Source organism: Muscardinus avellanarius (assembly GCF_963383645.1).
Source record: "Muscardinus avellanarius genome assembly, chromosome: 4".
Classification (NCBI taxonomy): Eukaryota; Metazoa; Chordata; class Mammalia; order Rodentia; family Gliridae; genus Muscardinus; species Muscardinus avellanarius.
Window position 1 is genome coordinate 157,060,454 of NC_137789.1, and position 21,625 is coordinate 157,082,078.

The 21,625-nt window shown below is 42.8% G+C and overlaps 1 protein-coding gene across 2 annotated transcripts in view; it reads right to left on the reverse strand.

The window, feature by feature from the left end:
• Positions 1-20,113, reverse strand: part of LOC308262244 ((E2-independent) E3 ubiquitin-conjugating enzyme FATS) — a gene marked incomplete at its 3' end in the record, with an annotated part of 233,362 nt that extends 213,249 nt beyond the window's left edge. For both annotated transcript variants that reach the window (XM_080694701.1, XM_080694700.1), the window contains exon 1: positions 19,952-20,113. In XM_080694701.1, the coding sequence (XP_080550827.1) occupies positions 19,952-20,068 (117 nt within the window). In that variant the 5' untranslated portion in view covers positions 20,069-20,113. The remainder of the gene's footprint in view (positions 1-19,951) is intronic.
• Between the last annotated feature and the right edge of the window lie 1,512 nt (positions 20,114-21,625).

Sequence of the window (21,625 nt, forward strand, 5' to 3'; positions counted from 1 at the left end):
CATAAGGATAGGGAGAGAGTGGGGGGGACGCGCGGGGAAGCTCACTGTGGACTGTGTGCATGTATACCCCGATCACTCTGAACTACAGTATCAAGTGAGACTATAATGCATCAACAAAAGTACATTAAAAATAAAATAATGTCTGAGTAAGATGGGCGAGGTGGTGCACAACTGTGATTTCAGCGCTTAGGAGGCTGAAATAGGAGAAGCACTGGTTCAAGGCCTGCACAAGCCTTGAACTGGGTAAGTTCAAGTAAGTTCAGCTGCAACCTGTCTTGGGCCTTTAGAATTCGTGTTCTTTAAACACAGCCAATGTAAAGAAAGCTTCGTGGCTCAGGACCTGTGTGTCTGCACTGAGACCTCCCCACAGATGGTCCATAGCTTGGCCTAATGTCACCATCTTGAATGGAGTGCATGCGTGTGTGTGTGTGTGTGTGTGTGTGTGTGTGACTGTGATAGAACCCAGGGGCTTTCTACCTCCAGGCTATACCCTCAGACCTATTTTATATTTTATTTGAAAACAGGATCTCATTAAGATGCTGAGAGCCTCAACTAAGTAGCTGAGGCTGGCTTCCAAACCTGTACAATCCTCCTATCTCAGCCTCCCAATCCTAGGATTACAAGCATGTGCCACCATGCCCGGCTTTAATGGCTTTTTATTGTGGTAAAAGATACATATTATAAAACTCACCATTTTAACTCTTTTAAGTGTACAAATAAACGTTTGCAATGTTTGAAACCATCACCACTAACCAACTCCAGAATGTTTTATCCTCTTGAACAGAAGCTCTGTACATTAAACAGCAACTCCCCTCCCCCTCCCCAGCCCCTGACAGCCACTACTCGACTGTCTCTGTGAACTCGACTACTCCAGGGGCCTCACCTGAGGGAAGCCCAGCAATTGTTGTCCTTTGATGTCCGGCCTTTTTCACTTAGCCCAGTGTCCTTCAGTTCCCCATGGAGCAGGAGGGTTCCCTTTTGGCTCTGGGGATCATGTCCTTTGATGCACATGTTTTTTTTTTTTTTTTTTTTTTTTTTGTGGTACTGGGGGTGGAACCCAGAGGCTTTCTACCTCTGGGCTATACTCCCAGACCTACTTTATATTTTATTTGGAAACAAGGTCTCACTAAGTTGCCGAGAGCCTCAATAAGTAGCTGAGGCTGGCTTTGAACCTGCGCGATCCTCCTGTCTCAGCCTCCCAAGTGCGGGGATTACAAGTGTGCACCACCACGCCCGGCAATGCACATGAATTTTATTTTCATGAAGTCAAACCTACCGACGTTTTTCTTTATGGACCTGTGCTAGGAATATTGTCATTTTGAAGTCTCTCATCATCTTATCATTGAACTTGCATCTTCTAAGTATGAGGGGACTACAGAGCAGAGGTATGTGTATCTTGCATGCTCACAGGTCTTCTTGCTGTCCCTTGGGCAGAAGGTGTCCCCCTGTCACTGAGTCTTGGTAAGTCTGCAGTGCCTGGTGGCAGGTGAGCAGGACTCGCCTTGAAGGCAAAATGCACATGTCACACTGGAGATCAGGTGGAGGATGCTGAGGGCCCCAGGCCACGCCTTGCGCTGGAACCAGACCTACTTCAGATGCAGGAAAGAGGCAGAGGTGTCTGAGAAACATGGATGGCCAAGCAGCCATCTCACGTCTTCCTCACCCATGTTCCCTCCCGTCAGCCAACCACTGATGCTGAAATGGTGATGGAGGAGGAAGGGAAGACAGGCCAACCAGCGCTGCCTCTCCTTATGCTCCTTCCTGACTCCTGGGAGCTAAAGCAGACAGTGTTGGTAGAATTTGATTATATCCAGCAAGGAGATAAAACAGTTGGGTTGGTTTTTGCAGCGCTTGTTACGCTTGTAAGAATGAAATACACATATGCTCAGTGAGCTAAACCACATGAGTTATCTCATTTGGGTGATTCCACATATGAGCTAAATGCTTCTATATTGGTGTTAAAACCAGCATTGCGATGTAAAGATGAACAGTAAAATGTATAATGATAATGTAAAATTGCAAATTTTTCCTACTCAGACCACCATTTAAGTAGCAAGTTTAAAATACTCTGGAAAATCAAGAGGAAGAAAGAACATGGACAAATGAGAAAGATTTATATCTGAGGATTTTTGTGAAAAGTCTTCCTGTTTTTTTAATGAGGGCACCCATGTTATTTTTATGCAGTCCCCACAAATTACATCGCCAAATGTGAATAAGTGGACATCATCATGAACTGTCTCCTAGAGAACCTTCATATTTTTGTTCCTGTATATTGAGCCCAGTGACACGTATATACTTTGAGCTAATGAAGCTTCTTACTTCCAATCAGCAGTAAGAATTTTAGTGCATTGCCTCTCCAGACTGTGCTGGGGTCCGTTTTGCATATCTATGAAAAAACAGGTTCTTTCTTATACCTGACCGAGCCCATCACCACTTAAAGAGGCTGGCTCTCAGCAACCGCAGAACACTGCAATGTAGCTAATGGAGCCCAGCACGTACCAAGAATACAGCAGTATCTAGAATTCATTAGTCAGATGTGGAGCACGTTTGCCATGAAAATAATGATTTTCTTGAACTTTCTGTAAACACAGGACTGAATCAGAGTCATCTGGGCCCCGAGGCAGATGAGCCCCTTGGGTACCTATGCACTACCTCCTGGCTATAGAGTGCTGTGCTGGGAAGTGGCTTCTCACCTTAGATACAAAATGGCAGGCAATTTACTGACTATTTTGAGAAAATATTTCCCCCATTTGCCTTCAGATCTATTAGCTTCTCTGATACATTGTTATTTCTAAATCCTGGATGTTTTCCAAGGTACTCATTTTTAGCACTGTCTTGGAGTTCTTTTTGGAAGAAAAAGAGATATAAATTAGACTCCCAAAGGGGAAATAAAATTGTTTCACCATTTAGGATTTGATTAATGGAAAGAATGATAAAAACAGGTGACCTCCAGTTTGTAGCTATGCTCGGGCAAATTAGACATGATAGCTGTCCATCATCTATCTATCTGACTGTCAATCACCAAAGAATGAGAGCCTCTGTAAGGGAGCCTAACATAAGTACTGAAGCAGAAGATGATCTCTTAGATACTCTTAGATAGCTTCATGTCTTCAAGATATACTTCATACCTACCCATTCATTCATTCATTCATTTATAACATTCCACAAATGGCTACTGAAAGATTCCCTGGTACCTGGAGGACATGGAGATCTAGAACAGATTATTAGGTTGAGCTCTTAGAGGCCCCAACCTATGTGCCTTTGATCCCAAGGGTTTCTTGTATTTCCTTTTTCCACAGATACAAAACTGCTAAAAAATAATTGGTGGGCAGAGAACTCAAGTGGCCTCTGAGAACCCCCATCAACACACACACACACACACACACACACATCCTTGGTGTATAAGCCCTAAATACTTATTTTCCTTTGAGTATGAATAGAACCTGTGAATAGAATTATGCTATCACTTCTACAATTAAATTACATTACATGGCAACAGGGATTTACAGGTGTAATTAAGGTTGCTAATCAGTTGGCATTGAGTCACTCCAAAGGCAAATTATATCATATGAGTCTTCTAAAGAAGCAAAGTAGCAGATTCTCCTGCTGATCTCGAAGATGCCCACAACCATGGTGTACACTGCCTGTGGCAAGGACGTGAGGTCAGCCTGGATAGATAAGAATGGTCTCTGGCTATGAATGGTGTCTGGCTAATGCCCAGCAAGAAAATGGAGACTTTGGTCCTACAACCACATATAACTGAATTCTTTCAAATCCAGTGATCCTAGAAGAGAAATCTGAGCATCAGGAGAAAGCTAAGCCTATGCTGATGCTCTGGTTCAGCCTGGAGAGACCTTCTGTAAGCAGAGGAGCCATTCAACAACACACCAGGACTTGTGACCTACAAAACTGTAAAATAATAAGTGGGTGTTCTTTCACTCTGCTAAGTGTGTGATCATTTATTATGCAACAATGGAAAACAAATACAGAGTGTGCTTGCCAGATTGTGTTTCCTTTTTCTGTTAGCCAATCAGAGCTAAAGAAGCTGAGATCCTACAGCATGCTGATATAATCTTATTCATAAGTAAAGAAGCTAGCTGCTACAGGTAATCAGTGCAGGGTGACCACAAAGAGAAAATCCTATATCCTGGGCAGGGAACCCCAATAGCCCTGTAGGTCACCACTTGGGGGATACATACACTGGACAAGCAATGTGTCTACATATAGTTCATTAATTCTAGAAAATTTTTAACCATATTCTCTTCTACTCTTTTTTCTTCTTATCTACTTGCTCACTCTAAGACTACAATCATGATTACATTGAACCTCTCAACATCTCCCGATGGGTCACGGAGTCTCTGTCCTCTCTCTTGTGTGAGCTCTTATTCTTTCATTTTTATTTTTTTCTTCTTGTATTCATTTTGGAAATTTTTTTCTTTAGTTTTTTAAATTTATTTTATTGAAAGTAAATGTTATACATTTCATCTGTATTTGGTGCCCTCTCCCCCCCCTCGTTTCCCTTCCCCCCTCCTGATACTTAATACCCAGGCTAACCTTGCTATATTCGTACTTTTACACCTATTTGGAAATAGCCGCTCATCAGTCAAGTTCAGCCTCCTTCCTCTCTTAGTTTTCCATTCAAATTTTGCTGAGATTTCCCTTCCATTATCTGGAGTCCCTCTGGTATCCCCAATGCTCACTTGTTTGGGCATATTAGAGGAAACATATGTCCCTTCTCTTTCTGTGTTTGGCTGATCTCACTTAACATAATGCTTTCCAGAACTTTCCATCTTCTTACAAATGACGTGATTTTGTTCTTCTTTATAGCTGAATAGAATTCCATTGTGTGTATTTCCCATAACTTTGCAAACTGTTCATCTGTTGATGGGGGCCTAGGTTGTTTCCAAATTTCGGCTATTACGAATTGTGCTGCTATGAACATAGGTATTCATATGTTGCTGTAGTTCTCTGTTTTCAACCCCTTTGGAAAAATACCCAGGAGTGGTAAAGCTGGATCGTATGGTGGATCTATTCCCAGTTTTCTAAGGAATCTCCACACAGATCTCCATAGTGGCTGAACTAGTTTGCACTCCCACCAACAATGTAAAAGAGTTCCTCTTTCCCCACATCCTCACCAGCATTTATTATTGTTTGATTTCTTTATGCTTGCCAATCTGACTGGGGTTAGATGGAATCTCAGTGTAGTTTTGATTTGCATCTCCCTGATGGCTAGTGATGTAAACATCTTTTCATGAATCTATTGGCTATTTGTATCTCCTCTTTTGTAAACTGTCTATTCATTTCAGTTGCCCATTTCTTGATTGGGTTGTTTGTTTTGCTAGTGCAGAGTCTTTTGAGCTCTTTGTATATTCTGGATATTAGCCCCCTATCGGAGTGGTGACTGGTAAAGATCTTCTCCCATTCTGTAGGCTTCCTTTTTAGGTTCTTGATGGTTTCCTTTGATGAGAAGAAACTTTTTAGTTTGATACTATCCCACTTGTTGATTCTTGCTTTAATTTCCTGAGCTTTGGAGGTTTTGTTGAGAAAGTTACTGCCTGTGCCTGTATGTTGTAGTGATGAGCCTATGTTCTCCTCTAATAACTTCACAGTCTCTGGTCTGATTTCTAAGTCTTTGATCCATCTCGAGTTGATTCCTGTGCATGGTGAGATATAGGGGTTTAGTTCCATCTTTCTACAAATGGATAGCCAGTTCTCCCAGCACCATTTGTTGAAAAGGCTGTCTTTTCTCCAGCGTATGAGTTTGGCCCCTTTGTCAAAGATTAATTGACTGTAGGTGTGTGGATTTGTTCTGTATCTTCTATTCTGTTCCACTGGTCAGTGTACCTGTTATTGTGCCAGTACTGTGCTGTTTTTACTACTACTGATCTATAGTATAGTTTGAAGTCTGGGATTGTGATGCCTCCTGCGTGATTCTTGTTGCTGAGAATTGCTTTGGCTATTCTGGGTCTTTTCTTTCTCCATATAAAGTTCATGATTGCTTTTTCTAGGTCTGTGAAGAATGTAGTTGGTATTTTGATGGGAATTGCATTGAATCTATAAATCATTTTTGGCAGAATGGCCATTTTGATGATATTTATTCTGCCTATCCACAAGCATGGGAGGTCTTTCCATCTTCCAAGGTCTTCTTCAATTTCTTTCTTTAATGTTTTATTGTTTTTGTTGTAAAGGTCTTTTACATCTTTGGTTAGGTTTATTCATGGGGATTTTATTGGTTTTGAGGTTATAGTGAATGGAATTGTTTTATTTCTTTCATTGTGGATTCATTGTTGGTATAAAGAAAAGCCTCTGATTTCTTTAGGTTGATTTCGTATCCTACAACTTTGCTGAATTTGTTAATTAACTCCAGAAGTCTTTTGGTTGAGTTCTTAGGGTCTTCTAGGTAAAGGATCATGTCATCTGCAAATAAGGATAATTTTAATTCCTCTCTTCCTATTTGAATTCCTTTGATTTCCTTCTCTTGTCTTATTGCTGTGGCAAGAGTCTCAAGGACTATATTGAAGGAGTGGTGATAGTGGACATCCTTGTCTTGTTCCCGATTTTAGGGGGAATTCTTGCAGTTTTTCCCCCTAAAACATTGCAGTATAATGTTGGCTTTGGGTTTGTTGTATATTGCCTTAATGATGTTGAGGTATGTTCCTTTTATTCCAATTTTCTGTAGTGTTTTTAACATGAATGGGTGTTGGATTTTGTCAAAGGCTTTTTCAGCATCTATTGCTATGATGATGTGGTTTTTATTCTTGATTCTATTTATGTGGTGGATGGCATGTATTGATTTGTGTATGTTGAACCAACCTTGTTTTTCTGGGATGAAAGCAACTTGGTCACGGTGTATTATTCTCTTGATATGGTTTTAAATGTGTATGGCTAGTATTTTGTTTAGAATTTTTTCATCTATGTTCATTAAAGATATTGGTCTGTAGTTTTCCTTTCTTGAGGTATCTTTATTTGGTTTGGGAATTAATGTGATGCTGGTCTCATAGAAGGAATTTGGGAGAGTTCCATCTCTTTCAATTTCCTGGAATAAGTTATGAAGTATTGGTATTAGTTCTTTACTGAAGGCTTTGTAGAATTCAGCTGTAAACCCATCTGGGCCTGGGCTTTTCTTTGATGGAAGAATTTTTATTGTCATTTCTATTTCATTGTTTGCTATTGGTTGATTTAGGCTTGCTATGTCCTCTTGGTTCAGTTTAGGTAGGTTAACTGTGTTTAGGACTCTATTGATTTCTTCCATGTTTTCTTGTCTGTTGGAGTATAAATTTTTAAAGTAGTTTCTGATAATCCTTTGAATTTCTTCACTATCTGTGATGATGTTTCCTTTTTCATTTCTGATTTTAGTCATTTGCATTGATTCTCCTTTTCTTTTGGTTAGGTTGGCCAGGGGTTTATCAATTCTATTAACCTTTTCAAAGAACCAGCTTTTTGTTTTGTTGATTCTTTGAATTGTTTTTTTGTTCTCTACATCATTTATTTCTGCTTGGATTTTAATAATTTTCTGTCTTCTTCTGGCTTTGGGGTTGGACTGTTGCAGTCTTTCTAGATCCTTGAGTTGTGCCAATAGGGTCTGAACCTGGTGATTCTGAGACCTTCTTATGTGAGCACTCAATGCAATAAACTTTCCTCTTAATACTGCCTTCATAGTGTCCCAGAGATTTTGGTAAGTTGTGTCTGTTTTCATTTATTTCCAAAAATTTCTTTACTTCTTCCCTAATTTCTGCTCTTACCCATTCATCATTCAATAGTGTATCATTCAGTCTCCACGTATTTGCATAGTTTCTTTTGAGTTTCCTGTTGTTAATTTCTACTTTAATTCCATTATAGTCTGAAAAGATGCAAGGAATTATATTACATCTTTTGAATTTGCTGGTGCTTTCTTTGTGTACTTTGTGATCTATTTTGGAGAAGGTTCCATGGGCTGATGAGAAGAATGTGTATTCTGTAGTTTCTGGATGAAATGTTCTGTATATGTCTATTAGGTCCATTTGGTTTATAGTTTTCTTTAGTTCTAAAGAGTCTTTAGTCAACTTTTGCCTTGAAGACCGATCCAGTGGTGTGAGAGGCATATTGAAGTCTCCCAGAATTATTGTATTTGGGTCTATTTGAGATCTGATGTCCTGAAGGGTTTGTTTTACAAATGTGGTTGTATTCACATTTGGAGCATAAACGTTTAATATCATTATATCATCTTGGTGTATTGTTCCTTTTAATAAAAGGAAGTGCCCTGATTTGTCTCTTCTGATGTGTCTTAGTTTAAAGTCTGTTTTGTTGGATATCAGGATTGCTACCCCTGCCCTTTTTTGTTCTCCATTAGCATGGTATATCTTTTTCCATCCTTTCACTTTCAGTCTGTGAGTGTCTTTGGCTGTTAGGTGAGTTTCTTGCAAACAGCATATATTTGGGTTATGTTTTTGATCCACATTGCCAATCTATGTCTTTTGATTGGTAGGTTAAGTCCTCTGACATTAAGAGTTATTATTGAAATATGATTTTTGTTTTCTGTCATTTTGTGTTCTGTCATCTGTTTGGTAGCTTTTTCTTTCTTCCTTACTTAGAAGCCCCTCTGATCACTTTCCTCTCTTCTCTGGTTCTGAAGTCTGCTTCTTTTTTCTTCTTTATGGTTTATTTCTTTAAGTATTTTCTCTAGTGTTGGCTTTGAATTCATAAATTTTTTGAGATTTTGTTTATCCTGAAATACTTTTATTTCACCATCGACTTTGAATAGTAGTTTTGCTGGAGTAAGCAGCTTCGGTTGGAAGTTATGTTCCTCCAAGGTCTGGATCACGTCATACCAGTCTCTCCTGGCATTCATGACCTGGGTTGTATAGTCTGGGGTGATTCTTACTATTTTGCCTCTGTATGTCACCTGACCTTTTGTTCTCACTGCTTTTAAGATCTTTTCCTTGGCCTCTATGTTAGTCATTTTGACTATTATGTTGCGTGGGGAGGTTCTTTTTTGATCTTGTCTTAATGGTGTTCTGTATGTCTCTTGAACATGAAGATCTATCTCTCGTTCCATGTTTGGGTAGTTCTCCGAAATTATTTCTCTGAAGATATTATGGATGCCCCTGGTCTGTACCTCTATCCCTTCTTCAATGCCTTTTATCCATGAGTTAGGGCATTTCATGTTGTCCCAAATTTGCTGTATGTTTCAGTTTTGTTGCTGTAATGACTTCTGCATACTATTGACTGTGTTTTCGGTGTTAGATGAACTGTCTTCTTTTTATTTATTTATTTATTTATTTTATTGGTGCACTGTATTCATACATCATAGTGGGATACATACTTTTGTAGACATACATGCACACAATGCCCAGTCAGCCCCCACCCAATCCCCACTCCATTCTCTCCCTATCCCTCCCTCCCATGCTTAGCTTAGTGGTTGACATCTAGTATTAAAGCAATTTATCCAAAATTAAAAATGATAATCTCACATAACAGTTTCAGTTGTCTGATACCAAGCTTTTGATGACTTAAAGATAACTTTTCAATATTTCTTTTTGCTTTCTTTCTTACCAGAGAATATTTTTTTCTATTTTTTTAGGTGAAACTATCATATATTTATATATTTATTTTTCAGAAAAAAAATCTATCCTAATATGGAATATGTACTCTAGGTACCCAAAACGATCTTGAAAAAGAACAAAGCTAGAAGATATATATTTTCTGATTTCAAACCATATAAAGCTACAATAATTGAATGAACTGTCTTCTAACAGTGATATTCTACTTTCCGTTTCCTCTAATCTTCCAGAATTTCTTTCTATTGCTGACTTCATTTCATTTTTTGACTCTTTCATTTCATTCCAAGCCTCTTTCTGGTTCTTTTTTAGTGTTTCTAACTCATCTTTCATCTCCTCTAAACTTGTTTTAAATCCTTTCATCATATTGTAGATCAAGATTCAGAACTCCCCTTCCTGCATTTCTTGTAGGTCAGTATTCGTGATTTCTGTCATTTCTCCAGTGTTCCTAGTTCTCATATTTTCAGAGTTCTCATGTCTGGTTTTCTGCTGTCTCCCCATTGTTAGTGGGTATTATTTTTAGCCCAGTCTTTGTATTAGGACTTTAGAAAAGACTTATCCCCCCAGGAAAAAAAAAACTTATCCCCCCAGAAAACCAAAAACCAAAACAAACCCAAAGACCCAAAAAGTAAAACAAACAATACCAAACCACAATAGTAAAAAATAAAATATAAAAGAATAAAAAAATAGTAAAAAAAAAAAAAAAAGAAGAAGAAGAAGAATAAAAGAGATAACAGTCCTACTATGTTGTTGATATATGGTGAATCTTGTATTTGCTTGGAGTGTCCCCTTGTGGCCCCGTGCAGTTATCGCGCCTTAAGTGCTCTTCTTTGGTCCTGGAGTTGAATTGGCGCACTTTGCTCACACTGGCACTCACATATATTGCACTCACTGTGTGCTTGCCGGGTCCGTGGCTCCTCTGAATTCACTCAGTCCAATCTGTGGCTCTGAAGCTCTGGCAGCTCTCCCGTATCCTGCTGACTTTTCGCTCCCGCGGTGATCAGGTGATCAGGTCCACTTCCCGGTCCCTGCCGATCGATCTACGGGCGTGTCTGCGAGGCCACCTTTGTTGGGTGCCACTCAGGAGCTCCAGTTAGCTCGCAACTTCAGGTATTGGAACTCTCTGGTCACTTTCAGACTTTGGAGCTTCTCTGGGAATGTTAAAGACCCAAAAGTCCCGTTTGGGCCAGCGGCCCTGAGGCCACTGCGCCTGCGCCTGCACTCCGCCGGCCGCCGAGTCTTCAGCTCACTATCTGCTTTCTTTGTGTGTCGTGGGGAATCTTGCAGTTCAGTTGCTGGATTTTTTCTGCCGTACTCCCCAAGTCTGTTTTGGATCGTACGTTTAATTTTTTCTTATTAAGACACTTCTGTCTCAGTAGTTGAACTTAGTTTGCTTCAGCTAGTGAGGGACGCTGCGTCTCTCTGTCGCCATCTTCTAATCCAGCTCAGTTTGGAAATTTGAATGATCTTTTGTTTTGTAGCATCCAATCTGTTGTTCGCCATATCCAGAAAAAAATTTTCACTTCAAATAAAATCCTTTTTGTCTTCTCTAGATATTAAATATAATGTATAATAAACATAATACATAATATAACATATATAAAATATTGAACCATATATATAAAACCTTGAGCCATGCATATGTCCCAGGTTCTATCCTCATCTGATGAGCAGAGGCATTAGAATTTACTACGTTCCAGGAACAGTGGTAGGTGCTGGGGTCACAGGTCACAAAGGCATGGCTGCTACCCCACTCATCATATGGTAGAAGAGGCAGTCAGAAGAACTCAGCAGGCTGCACCAGTTTTATATCTGTGTGTGGATATAGACAGTTAGATAGATAGATAGATAATGGGAATATATTATATATTATTATATTATATATATTATATATTATATATACTATATATTATATAATATATATTTCTCCATTATATATTATATATATTTCTACATATATATTCTTCCATATATATTATATATATTATATATTAAATATATTATATATTATTATATAATATTATATATTATATTAATATATATTATATATATTCCCATTATCTATCATAGCGATAACTCCTTTGTCTTTAAATTTAAAAGGAAAGCAATATATTTATCATCATGTTCATAATAGCTTTTAAAAGCTCTTGCTTGCAAATTTCATCATTTTGCCATTAAAGAATTCGTTTCTATATACGGTTATATTTTTCAGATTCTTTGAATATCTAATAATTTTTGATAGGATGCCAGACATTGTAAACCTTTCTATCATTGGCTGCTGGATTTCGGTGTGATCTTGTAAAGAGTACTGAACTTTGTTCTGCTCACCAGCTACACTGAGGAATGGCTTTTTGGTTCTTTCAACTACGGCTTTTGCAGCTGTTATGGGACGAGTCTAGAGTGGCATTTACTCTAAGGCCGGGTTAGTCACACTTCCAGTCATGACCTTCTAGGGACTCCACTAACTCGATCTGAATTCAGCGTGGTCCTTTGCAGTGTGGTCCACTGCAGATGGCAGGAGACAGAAACAGCCCATGGCCTGAGAAAGCACTGAAAACCGTTCATGCTTCAGCTCCTGGGAAGTATTCCCTCCTGGCCTGTTGTTTAGTCTTGCTGAGTTTCATCCTGCACAGCATAGATTCAGGATCTGGCTCTAGGAGACCTGTGGCAAACTTCTGGAGCTCTTTCTATGCCTGGCTTCCTCCTTGCTCTCAAACCTAGTTGTAACCCCTGTATCCTCAGTTTTAGAGACTAGAGACTACTGGGTCCTATTTATTCTCTCTGATCCTGTGTCACCATCTAGAAATAGCATACAGTGGCTTGGGTATCTGCACTCTCTTCTCTAACTTACACCTACCATCACCCCCAGACCTTTTCTGTCCTGAAATGTCTTCTCCTTCCCCCGTCTTTATCCATACTCTCACTCATCCCACTAAGATGGACTCACCCAATCTTCTTTGAAAGATGTGTTCCAACATCTTTTCTGGGCAGCCCTGCTGAGTTCTCTAGATGCACAGCTCAGTGTAGACTCAACCTACCAGACGTTGAATCAGGTAAGAGCCAAGCCTTTATGACCTGTGCCCCAGCACCTACCCCAGCCTCTGGCACCAAGTGAGTTCTAATCCCTCTGCTCATCAGAGGAGTAGAACCAGAGACAGCAAGAATGGAGGGAGATGCATACTGGAAGAAGATGCTTCATAGAGAAGCAACAGGAGGTATCTCTCACCACTTGAGGCTGGCTGTCTCTGTGTCTGTGTAGTTAATTTCCAGCATCCCTAGATCCAGCTGTTACTCTCAAGATATTTGGTACCTCCCTCTCTCCTCCTCTGGCACCATGAAAAAAGCATAAACCTCAGCATGAGCCTTAATGAAGCTGGAGTCTCGCCTCCCCACCCACCACTCCTAACTGTATCACTCTGCAGTATCTCTCTGGGCCTCACCGAATTTTCTCTCTGGAACAAATAGGGCTCGTGTGTCTCCCAGCTGTAGGGAAGATCAATGAGGCGATTCAGGGCTCAGCCAACACTACCCTCCTTTGTTGCTTCTCCGTCTCTCAACTCTCCCGGCACACAGTGGCCCGGCCTCTCCACTCTTCTCTCTGACTTACACCTCCCCCAGCCCCATGCCCCTTCACACATCCCGGCAGGCACAGTGACTCACAACAACCCCTTTGTCACTTTCTCCTGGGTTCACGTGGTTGTACAATATTGGTCTGGGCCTTCAGATCAGGGATTTAGACCTGCATCAGGATCAGGCTTTACAGTTAAAAACAGATTTCTGGGACTGAGATGTGGAGTGCATGTCTAGCATGTGCAAGACCCTGTTGATTCCTAGTTACACACACACACACACACACACACACACACACACACACACAATTTATGGATCCCAGTTCCTCTCTGGCCCAGCAATCTATTTTTTTAGTAACTTCTTCCTGACTTTCTTGTGCAAAAATCAGGCATGAATCATTCGCCTTCACAAGAGTCTCCTTGGTGGTGGAACTAACAGCCGAGCACAGGGAGCTGTGCATTAACCTCCTGGCCCTCTCCTAACCAGCCTCTGGATTCCTTTCCTTGTAGGGATTCCTGGGTCTTGCTGAATTGCTGAGGTTGGTCCCCACTAAGTTGATGAGGATATTCTTGAACCTGCAATTCACCTGTATCAGCCTTCCATGTATCGGGATTACAGGTATGCACCACCATGCCGACTTGCCTGACTTAGACAAGACAGCTTACATAGAAACAGCATCCATAAAGCACTGGTTACAGTATCCCCAGACCCAGGGACCACATCCTCATCCAATGGTCCTGTGGCAGGATCAAAGATGGAAGAAAAAAATATAATGACAACACTGACTTTTATGGACTTGACTTTTATGGAACAATGGCTTTTTATGGGACAACAATGACTTTTATGGGACGCTGCCCCTGTGCCAAGCTCAGCTCTTTACATTGATTATCTCGATAGTACCCCCAACAAGACAAGAGGAAATACCTATTTAATACTTAGCCTCCAGCATGGTATAAAAATAAATAAATGCTATTGGTCATGTATGAATTTATTGTTTGGGGGTGTATCAAATAAAATAAAGGCTTCTGTATATAAAGACAAACCCAGCAACTCCACAAAGAGATATCATTATTGTTCTCATGAACAAAGATGAAGAAAGTAAGCTGACAAAGGACAAGAGGATTGCCAAAGTCACCCAGTGCAGAACCTCAGGGAGCCTCAGCCCAGCACCCTGGCCGCCCCAGCCACACCCACGAGCTGCACCTCCTGCCTCCCCTCCTGGTCCAGCTGAGAAACAGACATAGGACCCCCACCAATGACCATTTCTCTGTTGGAAACTGGCCCCAAATGATGTGAGATGGGTCTCACGAGGCCTTGCTGGAAAGCGCTGGGTCAAGGAACATTTCACCTACAATAAAGCATCGCACACAAGGGGGCTGGAGACTGCAATCACTACACGGGACTCCAGATGTAACCAAACTGACTCCAGACCCCTGAGCCTCACTCCTCTTCAGGACGCCGCCCTCTGAACCCAGCCTCTCACCAACAGCTGAGAGAGGGCAAAAGAGTACAGAGAGCCCTGGCAGTGCTGACTCAGATGAGCCTTTTGTCGCCCTCTTGCCCCTACGACTTCCCTCTTCCCACATTTGGATAGAGACTACCTAGGCGCCATTGGAGGCTGTATAGCTGAGGCTTCTAGAAAGGGCACTAAGAAATGTCCAGACTGTAGGCAAGGCCTGGAGGAGAGGAGGGCATTCCTACTCTGTTCATGGGGTGGCAGAGATCATTGAAATATCTGCTGTCCCCTTTTTTCATACTGGGGATTGAACCCAGGGGCATTCTACCTCCAAGCTCTATCCCCAACTCTCTTCATATTTTATTTTGAAGTAGGGTCTTGTTAAGTTACTGAGGGTCATGCTAAGTTGCTGAGGCTGGCCCCTGAGCCCACATCCACCTGTCTCAGCCTCCCCAAAACCAGAGTTACAGGTGTCTATTTGTCCTTTGTAAGACAGCCCTTATTCAGCCCTGATTGTCCTGGCCCCTTCACTGCGCTGGAGGAACACGCAGACCCCAGCAAAATCACCACCACCACCACCGCGAGGCCAGGACTCAAGGAGGCAAAGCCAGGCTCAGAAGACTTTGATCTGGCTGAAGCGCTCAGCTTGACTAAGAAGTCAGTGAAATTGCTCTACGCCTTTTGATAACCCAGAGAAGAAAGGCAATGTTTGTTTTCCCTTCTGTTTGGTCTCTGTGACCTCTTTATTCCCTGCATCAAGCTATTTTGAAGTCGGAGCACTTAAAATTGAGCACTTTCATCTCCCAAGACCTAAAACCACACCCCAACCATTTGAAGACAATCATCAGAGCCCACAGCAAACTTCCTCGGCCCTGGGGGGACATCAGAGTTACTTGGGTAGACGTCTACTTCCAGCCATAATGGGGTGGCCAGAAAACAGCTACAAAACAGTGGTTCCCAATGACAGTGAGAAATGTAGGAATGTGACCCTCCAGAGAGGGAACAAGAGGGGAGCCCCACAATTGTCCCCACCTGGAGGGTCGTGGCTCTGGGAGGGGGAAACTCAGAGCCTGGGGTCCTACTGAACAGCAGAGGTAGAGCCGGGATCTGGGGCAACCAAGGTATCCAGAATTTGTGAAGAGCAGAAAACAGCAGAGGAGGAAAGGGCAGCAGTTTGAGGGGCTCCCTCAAGCCCTGGATGAATACTGAGCTGCACCTGCTTGAGAGAAAACTACTGAGAACTTGAAAACACACTGTGAGGAAGTGTAAGTCAGGCAACTGCAAGACCTCACACGGAGCTGGAGAGTTCCTGCCCCACCAGCCCGAGTGTGAGGATTTCATCACACCTGGGATGTCAGGCAGAATCCTCCGAAGGGTCCTGTCTTATCAGGCAGTGGGGGGGGGGGGCTAAGCCAGCCCTCCCCTCTACCCTGTGCACATTTCAGGCTGGAGAATTCTTTGCTGGAAGGAAGGGAGCTACAAGGTCCGCACTGTAGGATGTTGACAGCACGTCTGGTCTTTGACCACTAGAAATCAGGGCTATCTTTCTTTCTCCAAACTGTCATAACCAAATCTGCCTCCAGACATTGCCAAATACCCAAAGAAATCATCTTTGGCTGAAAACCACTGTCCTTAACTAAAGCCTGCTTTAGTCTTGCTCCCCTGGACCTCAAACATAAGCCTCCACAGGACCAAGCCATTGGTTAAGTGACTTGACCTCACGCCAGAACACAGCTAAGCGCTTTTCACAGGAATACAACAAAACCAAGCGTTCAGCAATGCAAAGTTAACAAATGTGAAGCTCCATTTTAAAACTGTCTGGATCGCAAGGACGCGAGAGAAGGTGAGCCACAGTTAGCAGGATAGTCAATCAGTAGAAACAGGTAACCGTGGAGATGATGATGGCCTGAGCAGACAAGGTCATTAGATCCACTATTCTCAACCTGCTCCCCTTGGTGAGATAGCGAGGAATACCCCGGATACGGTGGAGGTGGACGAGGGAAATCGCCACCTGGTGTTTCTGTTTGTAGATTCTTGCTGAAGCTTTGACTCCGCTCAGTGCCCACTGAGTCACGTGGGTCTTGGCCAGCACAAGCACTGCAGCTTTTAGAAGCTCACCAGGATCCATATACCCAGCCAGAACTGAGCACTACTGCCAAATCCCCTTGACCTTTCCTACCTGGGGGAAAGGGAAGGGGAAGTGCAATGAAAGGAGAGATGCAAAGGATGCTGGAGGTTTTGAAAAATATTGCAAGGCATGACCAAATAGTAGTTCCAAACACAAAACCTTCCCCGGGCTCATCTCCTGCCTGTGTTAGAAACTGTCACCTAACAGAAGACAGATGGGCAAGCCTTGACTCGCAAGCCCGGCCTGTGCCTATCGTCGTAGAGGCCTCAACAGTCAATTAAGAGACGCTGGCTCACGGTCACACTCTGGGAGATGTGTGCACCTGACATGGCTTCCCTATCTGTCATTGGCAAAGGCATCTGAGCACTGCTTCCTGGACAGTCTGAGGATGGGTCCATGTCTGCACCACAGACAGCAGGCAGGAGCCAAACCCGAGCCCAGCCCCCAGCCTGGTTTGGGTTTTGTTGATGTTTGAAGTTTATCAAATACACATGCAGGAAGCAAAAGAGCCTCCACACATCGCGGGCCTGTCAGTTTGAGGGATTTCAGAGTCAACAGAGATCCAGGTTTTGCAAATACAAGCAGTAGGATCTTTGGCATCCTCCCCTCTCTCCTGCCCTAGTTACCTTCCAGCATGACAGGTTTTCTCATGGCTCCTATTAAAGACAGTTTAAGGCCGGGACAGACGCAGCGGAACCATCCCTGGGCTGCAGTTACACTGGGTTGCTGCATGTCCCCGGTCAGAATAGCTTCTCTTGGCTTTCCTACAGCTCAGGACGAAGGCCAGGGGAAAGTCTGGGGTAAATCCTAGTCTGAAGAACTGTGTGGGTTCTAGCAGGAAGTACTTGCAATCCATGAGGTTTTATTTATTTATTTATTTATTTATTTATTTGGTGGTACTGGGGTTCCTGGAAGCCCTTCTACCTCTGGGCTACACTCCCAGAGCTATTTTTACATTTTTATTTGGAAACAGGGTCTCCTAAGCCAGCGCGCGCGGCTGGCTTCGAACCTGCGCGATCCTCCTGTCTCTGCCTCCCAAGCGCGGGGATCCATAAGGTTAAGTGGCTTGACCTCACGCCAGAACACAGCTAAGCGCTTTTCACAGGAATACAACAAAACCAAGCGTTCAGCAATGCAAAGTTAACAAATGTGAAGCTCCATTTTAAAACTGTCTGGATCGCAAAGATGCGAGAGAAGGTGAGCCACAATCAGCAGGATAGTCAATCCACGCCCGGCCATCCATAAGGTTTTCACTGGATCAAAATCTCTCAAACTTACTTTTACTGAGAAAGTAAGCAGTTTCTTTAATCCAGCACCTTTGTGCATCAAGAGTTTATCCCAGTGACCTTGCTCCTTTTCCGTTTCACCAGACACTGTGTGGCCAAAGCCCGAGGCAGGTAACGGGTGGCCTCTGAGCTGATGGAGAGGAGACGTCACCGGGCCGTGTCTAGTGGCAGGACGCGCAGGCTCTTAATTGGGATCACTCATCTGTTCAGCTTGGGGAATGGAGTGAGACGTTTGTGTCTTCCTAGCCCCCTCAATCTAAATGGAGCTGACACGCCCCGGTGGGGATAATAAGAATATTTCAAGGGATGCGGAATATTTTAAATTCTGCAGTGTTTGCTATAATGAGTAGAGCAAAGCATGCAGTTCAGAGGGACAGGAGGCACAGGTCCTATCTGATGGTCCTCAGCCCGGCTTGCCCTTGAGCTCAGGAAGCAGGAACCGCCTGGACAGCCTGCCCTACCGCAGACGCAGCAAGAGCCATCTGTGGTTCAGACTGACTGCTGGGGGAGGGGCTGGGGCTCATTTTCACACCAGTGGCTCAGCTCCTGGCTGTAAGTGGTAGTGGGGGATTATGTCACAAAAACTGTAGCTATGATGATCAGTATATTTGAAGTATTTTATAACTTCCTGAAAAGATGCCCCTTTTCCATGTTGTTATCTCCAGTATGACTATCATAATGGAGGAATAAATGAAGCTTTATGCATTAAGAAAATTGGGGATGCAAGAGCAGCTACTTGCCACGTAGGGTTTTAAATGGAGCTATGAACATTTTTGTAAAATGCATGATACCATAATTCAACAAGTTCTCTCATCTCTGGAGAACCAGAAAATAACCTCAGTGAAAATTATACAATGAGAAAATTCTGTCCCCATCTGATTAATTACTTGTGAATAATAACATCTCTGGTTTCTTTCAATTATATTTTAATTGCACACCTTTTGCTCTGGTTGATTGGGCAATGAAGTAATGAACAACTATTACTGAATTTAATTAACACCATTATTTCTGTGGCCTTTATATCTCTGTTGTGAACATGGAAATTCACGCTCCCGGGGCTGGATCTGGAAGAAGCCAGCCCTGAACCCTGCGAAACCCGTTCCTTCCACATTGTACCCGCTTCCTATTGCCAAGAGCAGGGAACAAAAGGTCTGAAGTATTTGCCAGCATTCATGGAAGGCTTTCCTATTAACAGCATCAATATTCAGAAAGGTTACCTTTCCATAAGCATTAGCAATTTGCATGTTACATTTATCAAAAGAGAGGGGTAAGTGAGCTATCTGGGAGTCAATTACAATGTCATTCATAATTTATTCCATGTACAATGAAGAGCTGATCAGATTTCATGTGTGTTTACTCTCTGAAAAGATAACTCCTTATGGCTGATACCAGTTGCGGAATACAAATATATTTTAGAGTAATGTGTTCATCTCTCTTTGACATTTTAAATCTCCAAAGTTCTTTTTTTTTTAACAACAAAGTTGTCTAGGCTTGAAAATTAGAGTTCACCCTCAAAAACTAAAAGACCCTTCTCCAGTCATTCGGTTTAACTGGACCAAGGCAAGCCACGCGTATCCTCTGGCACAACACATCAGAAAACATACAGGAATTTGTTTTGAAAAACAATTAACTGCAAACTTACAGAGCTAAGAATATTTAGCTCACAGAAACGCTCTGCAGTTTCTAAATGCAGCTACCAGTAACCCACCAAGGAAGTCCAGGGAGCCCTATAAAGAAGTGTTTATAAATGCAGATGTTTGTACGTAACTTATATTCATCTGATAGATTCACATAACAAAAACTGAAATAAATAAAAAGATAAAACTCTCAAATCCCGTGGAAAAAAGGCTACAAACATATGCAACTAATTAGACCAGATAAAACACCTGAACCATCTGACCTACCCACAACACCTGCATTTCTCTTGGAACCAGGTGAGTGCCTGCGGTCGGTCCTGCTCCCCGTCCGCCCGTACCTCATATCTGCTGGCTGGCTGCTCGACGGGCTTCAGGCCTTGACACATTTGGATAATACAAACTTTGGCTCTTCTCTGAGAGGGAAACCAGTTGCTCTTCACAAAATCCATGACCATCACATGGTTTTTCAACTCCGTACTAAACGTTTTTATTTGAAAAGTCCGATGACCAGGTGTCCCCGAGTGGCCAACAGTCACACACCCCTTCTGAGAAGCGCTTGCCGGTGCCCTGGAATGCCGCATCTCGGAATCTTGTGACTTCGGAGAGCCAGCCTGGCGAACACAATTTGCTTTGTTCTGCCCAGGTATTGAGTGCAGCAGGAGGGGCTGGGGAAGCGCTTGCTCAGGCCTGACTCAGCATTCTCCTACCCCAGGGCCAGCTGTCGGAGGAAGCCCCTCGTGAGGGTGCAGGACCTGGTCGTGGAGCCTGTGGGGATCCTTGCGTGCCACGGAGAACCCTCCTTCTGGCTGTGATCTGACCGACTCCAGCCTCGCGCCTGGGCTCTTAGGTCACTCTGCCTTCTCTGATTTCAAAGACACATTTTTCTTTCTCTCTGTATCCAAGTTCTGAACACAGAATCCGCCCGGTTACCAATAGGTTCAATATGTTTTTCAGACTCCAGGCCCTCCAATCCAAATAAATTATTTACAGAGCGCTGTACAAAGGAACCAGGAGGGATAATTGCAGCTTTTTAGAATTTCTACCTTTTTTTTTTTGCCAGGACTGAAACAAACAAGTACAGACTGCTTACCAGCACAAAGAGTGTCCTCAGCCCGGGAGAAGATAAGAGACACATTCAAGGGAAAAAGAGAGCTCTCTGCACAGAATTGACGGCTACAAGCAGGCACTGGAAAAACACCCGGGGAGGGAGGTCACTGGCTTAGCAGGGGACTCTGGCCCTGGGCCAACTATGGACATACTTCCAACAGGCTGAGCCTCAGTTTCCCCAGGAAGAACATTGCCACTCGCGGGATTAATATTAAGATGTGGTGAACTATACGATGAGGAGGAGCAGGGTCTAGTAGAGTCACAGTAGGTATCATTCTAAAAGTGCAATTCCAGCCATGCACAGTGGTGCACTCCAGTAATCTCAGTACCTGAGAGGCTTGAGACGGGAAGATTGCAGGTTCAAAGATGGCCTCTGCAATTTAGCAATAGCCTCAGCAACTCAGAAGGCCCTGTTTCAAAACCAAAAAATGTTAAAAAAGGGCCGAGGCATAGGCCAGAAGTAGAATGCCCCGGGTTCAATCCCCAATAACAAAACAAAACAAAAAGCAAACAAAGCAAATGGTTGTACATTTTCTGCTCATGTTTAACTTGAAATTTAGAGTCCACTAATTTTTATCATCATATAAATCTCCACTCTGTACGTTCTGAATTTCAAGTCATTTAGAAGCATGGATCCACGATGCACTCCTCCCTTTTTTATTTCACGGTTTGATGCCATTTCTACTCACCTAGTTTTATAGAGGGGCAAATGAAAAGTCTTGGGTCAAGGGTACACAACAGGAAGCAGGTGACAAGCGCTTCTCCCAGGCAACTTCCTCGTGGCTTTAGGCAAAGAAGATGCTTGGAAAATCAATTCACCTGCACACATTGTGAGCCATGGAGGAGTCTGAATGAAAGGCCTCGACAGCTTTCCTGGGAGGAGAGCTGCGGTGCCTGGCCCAGCG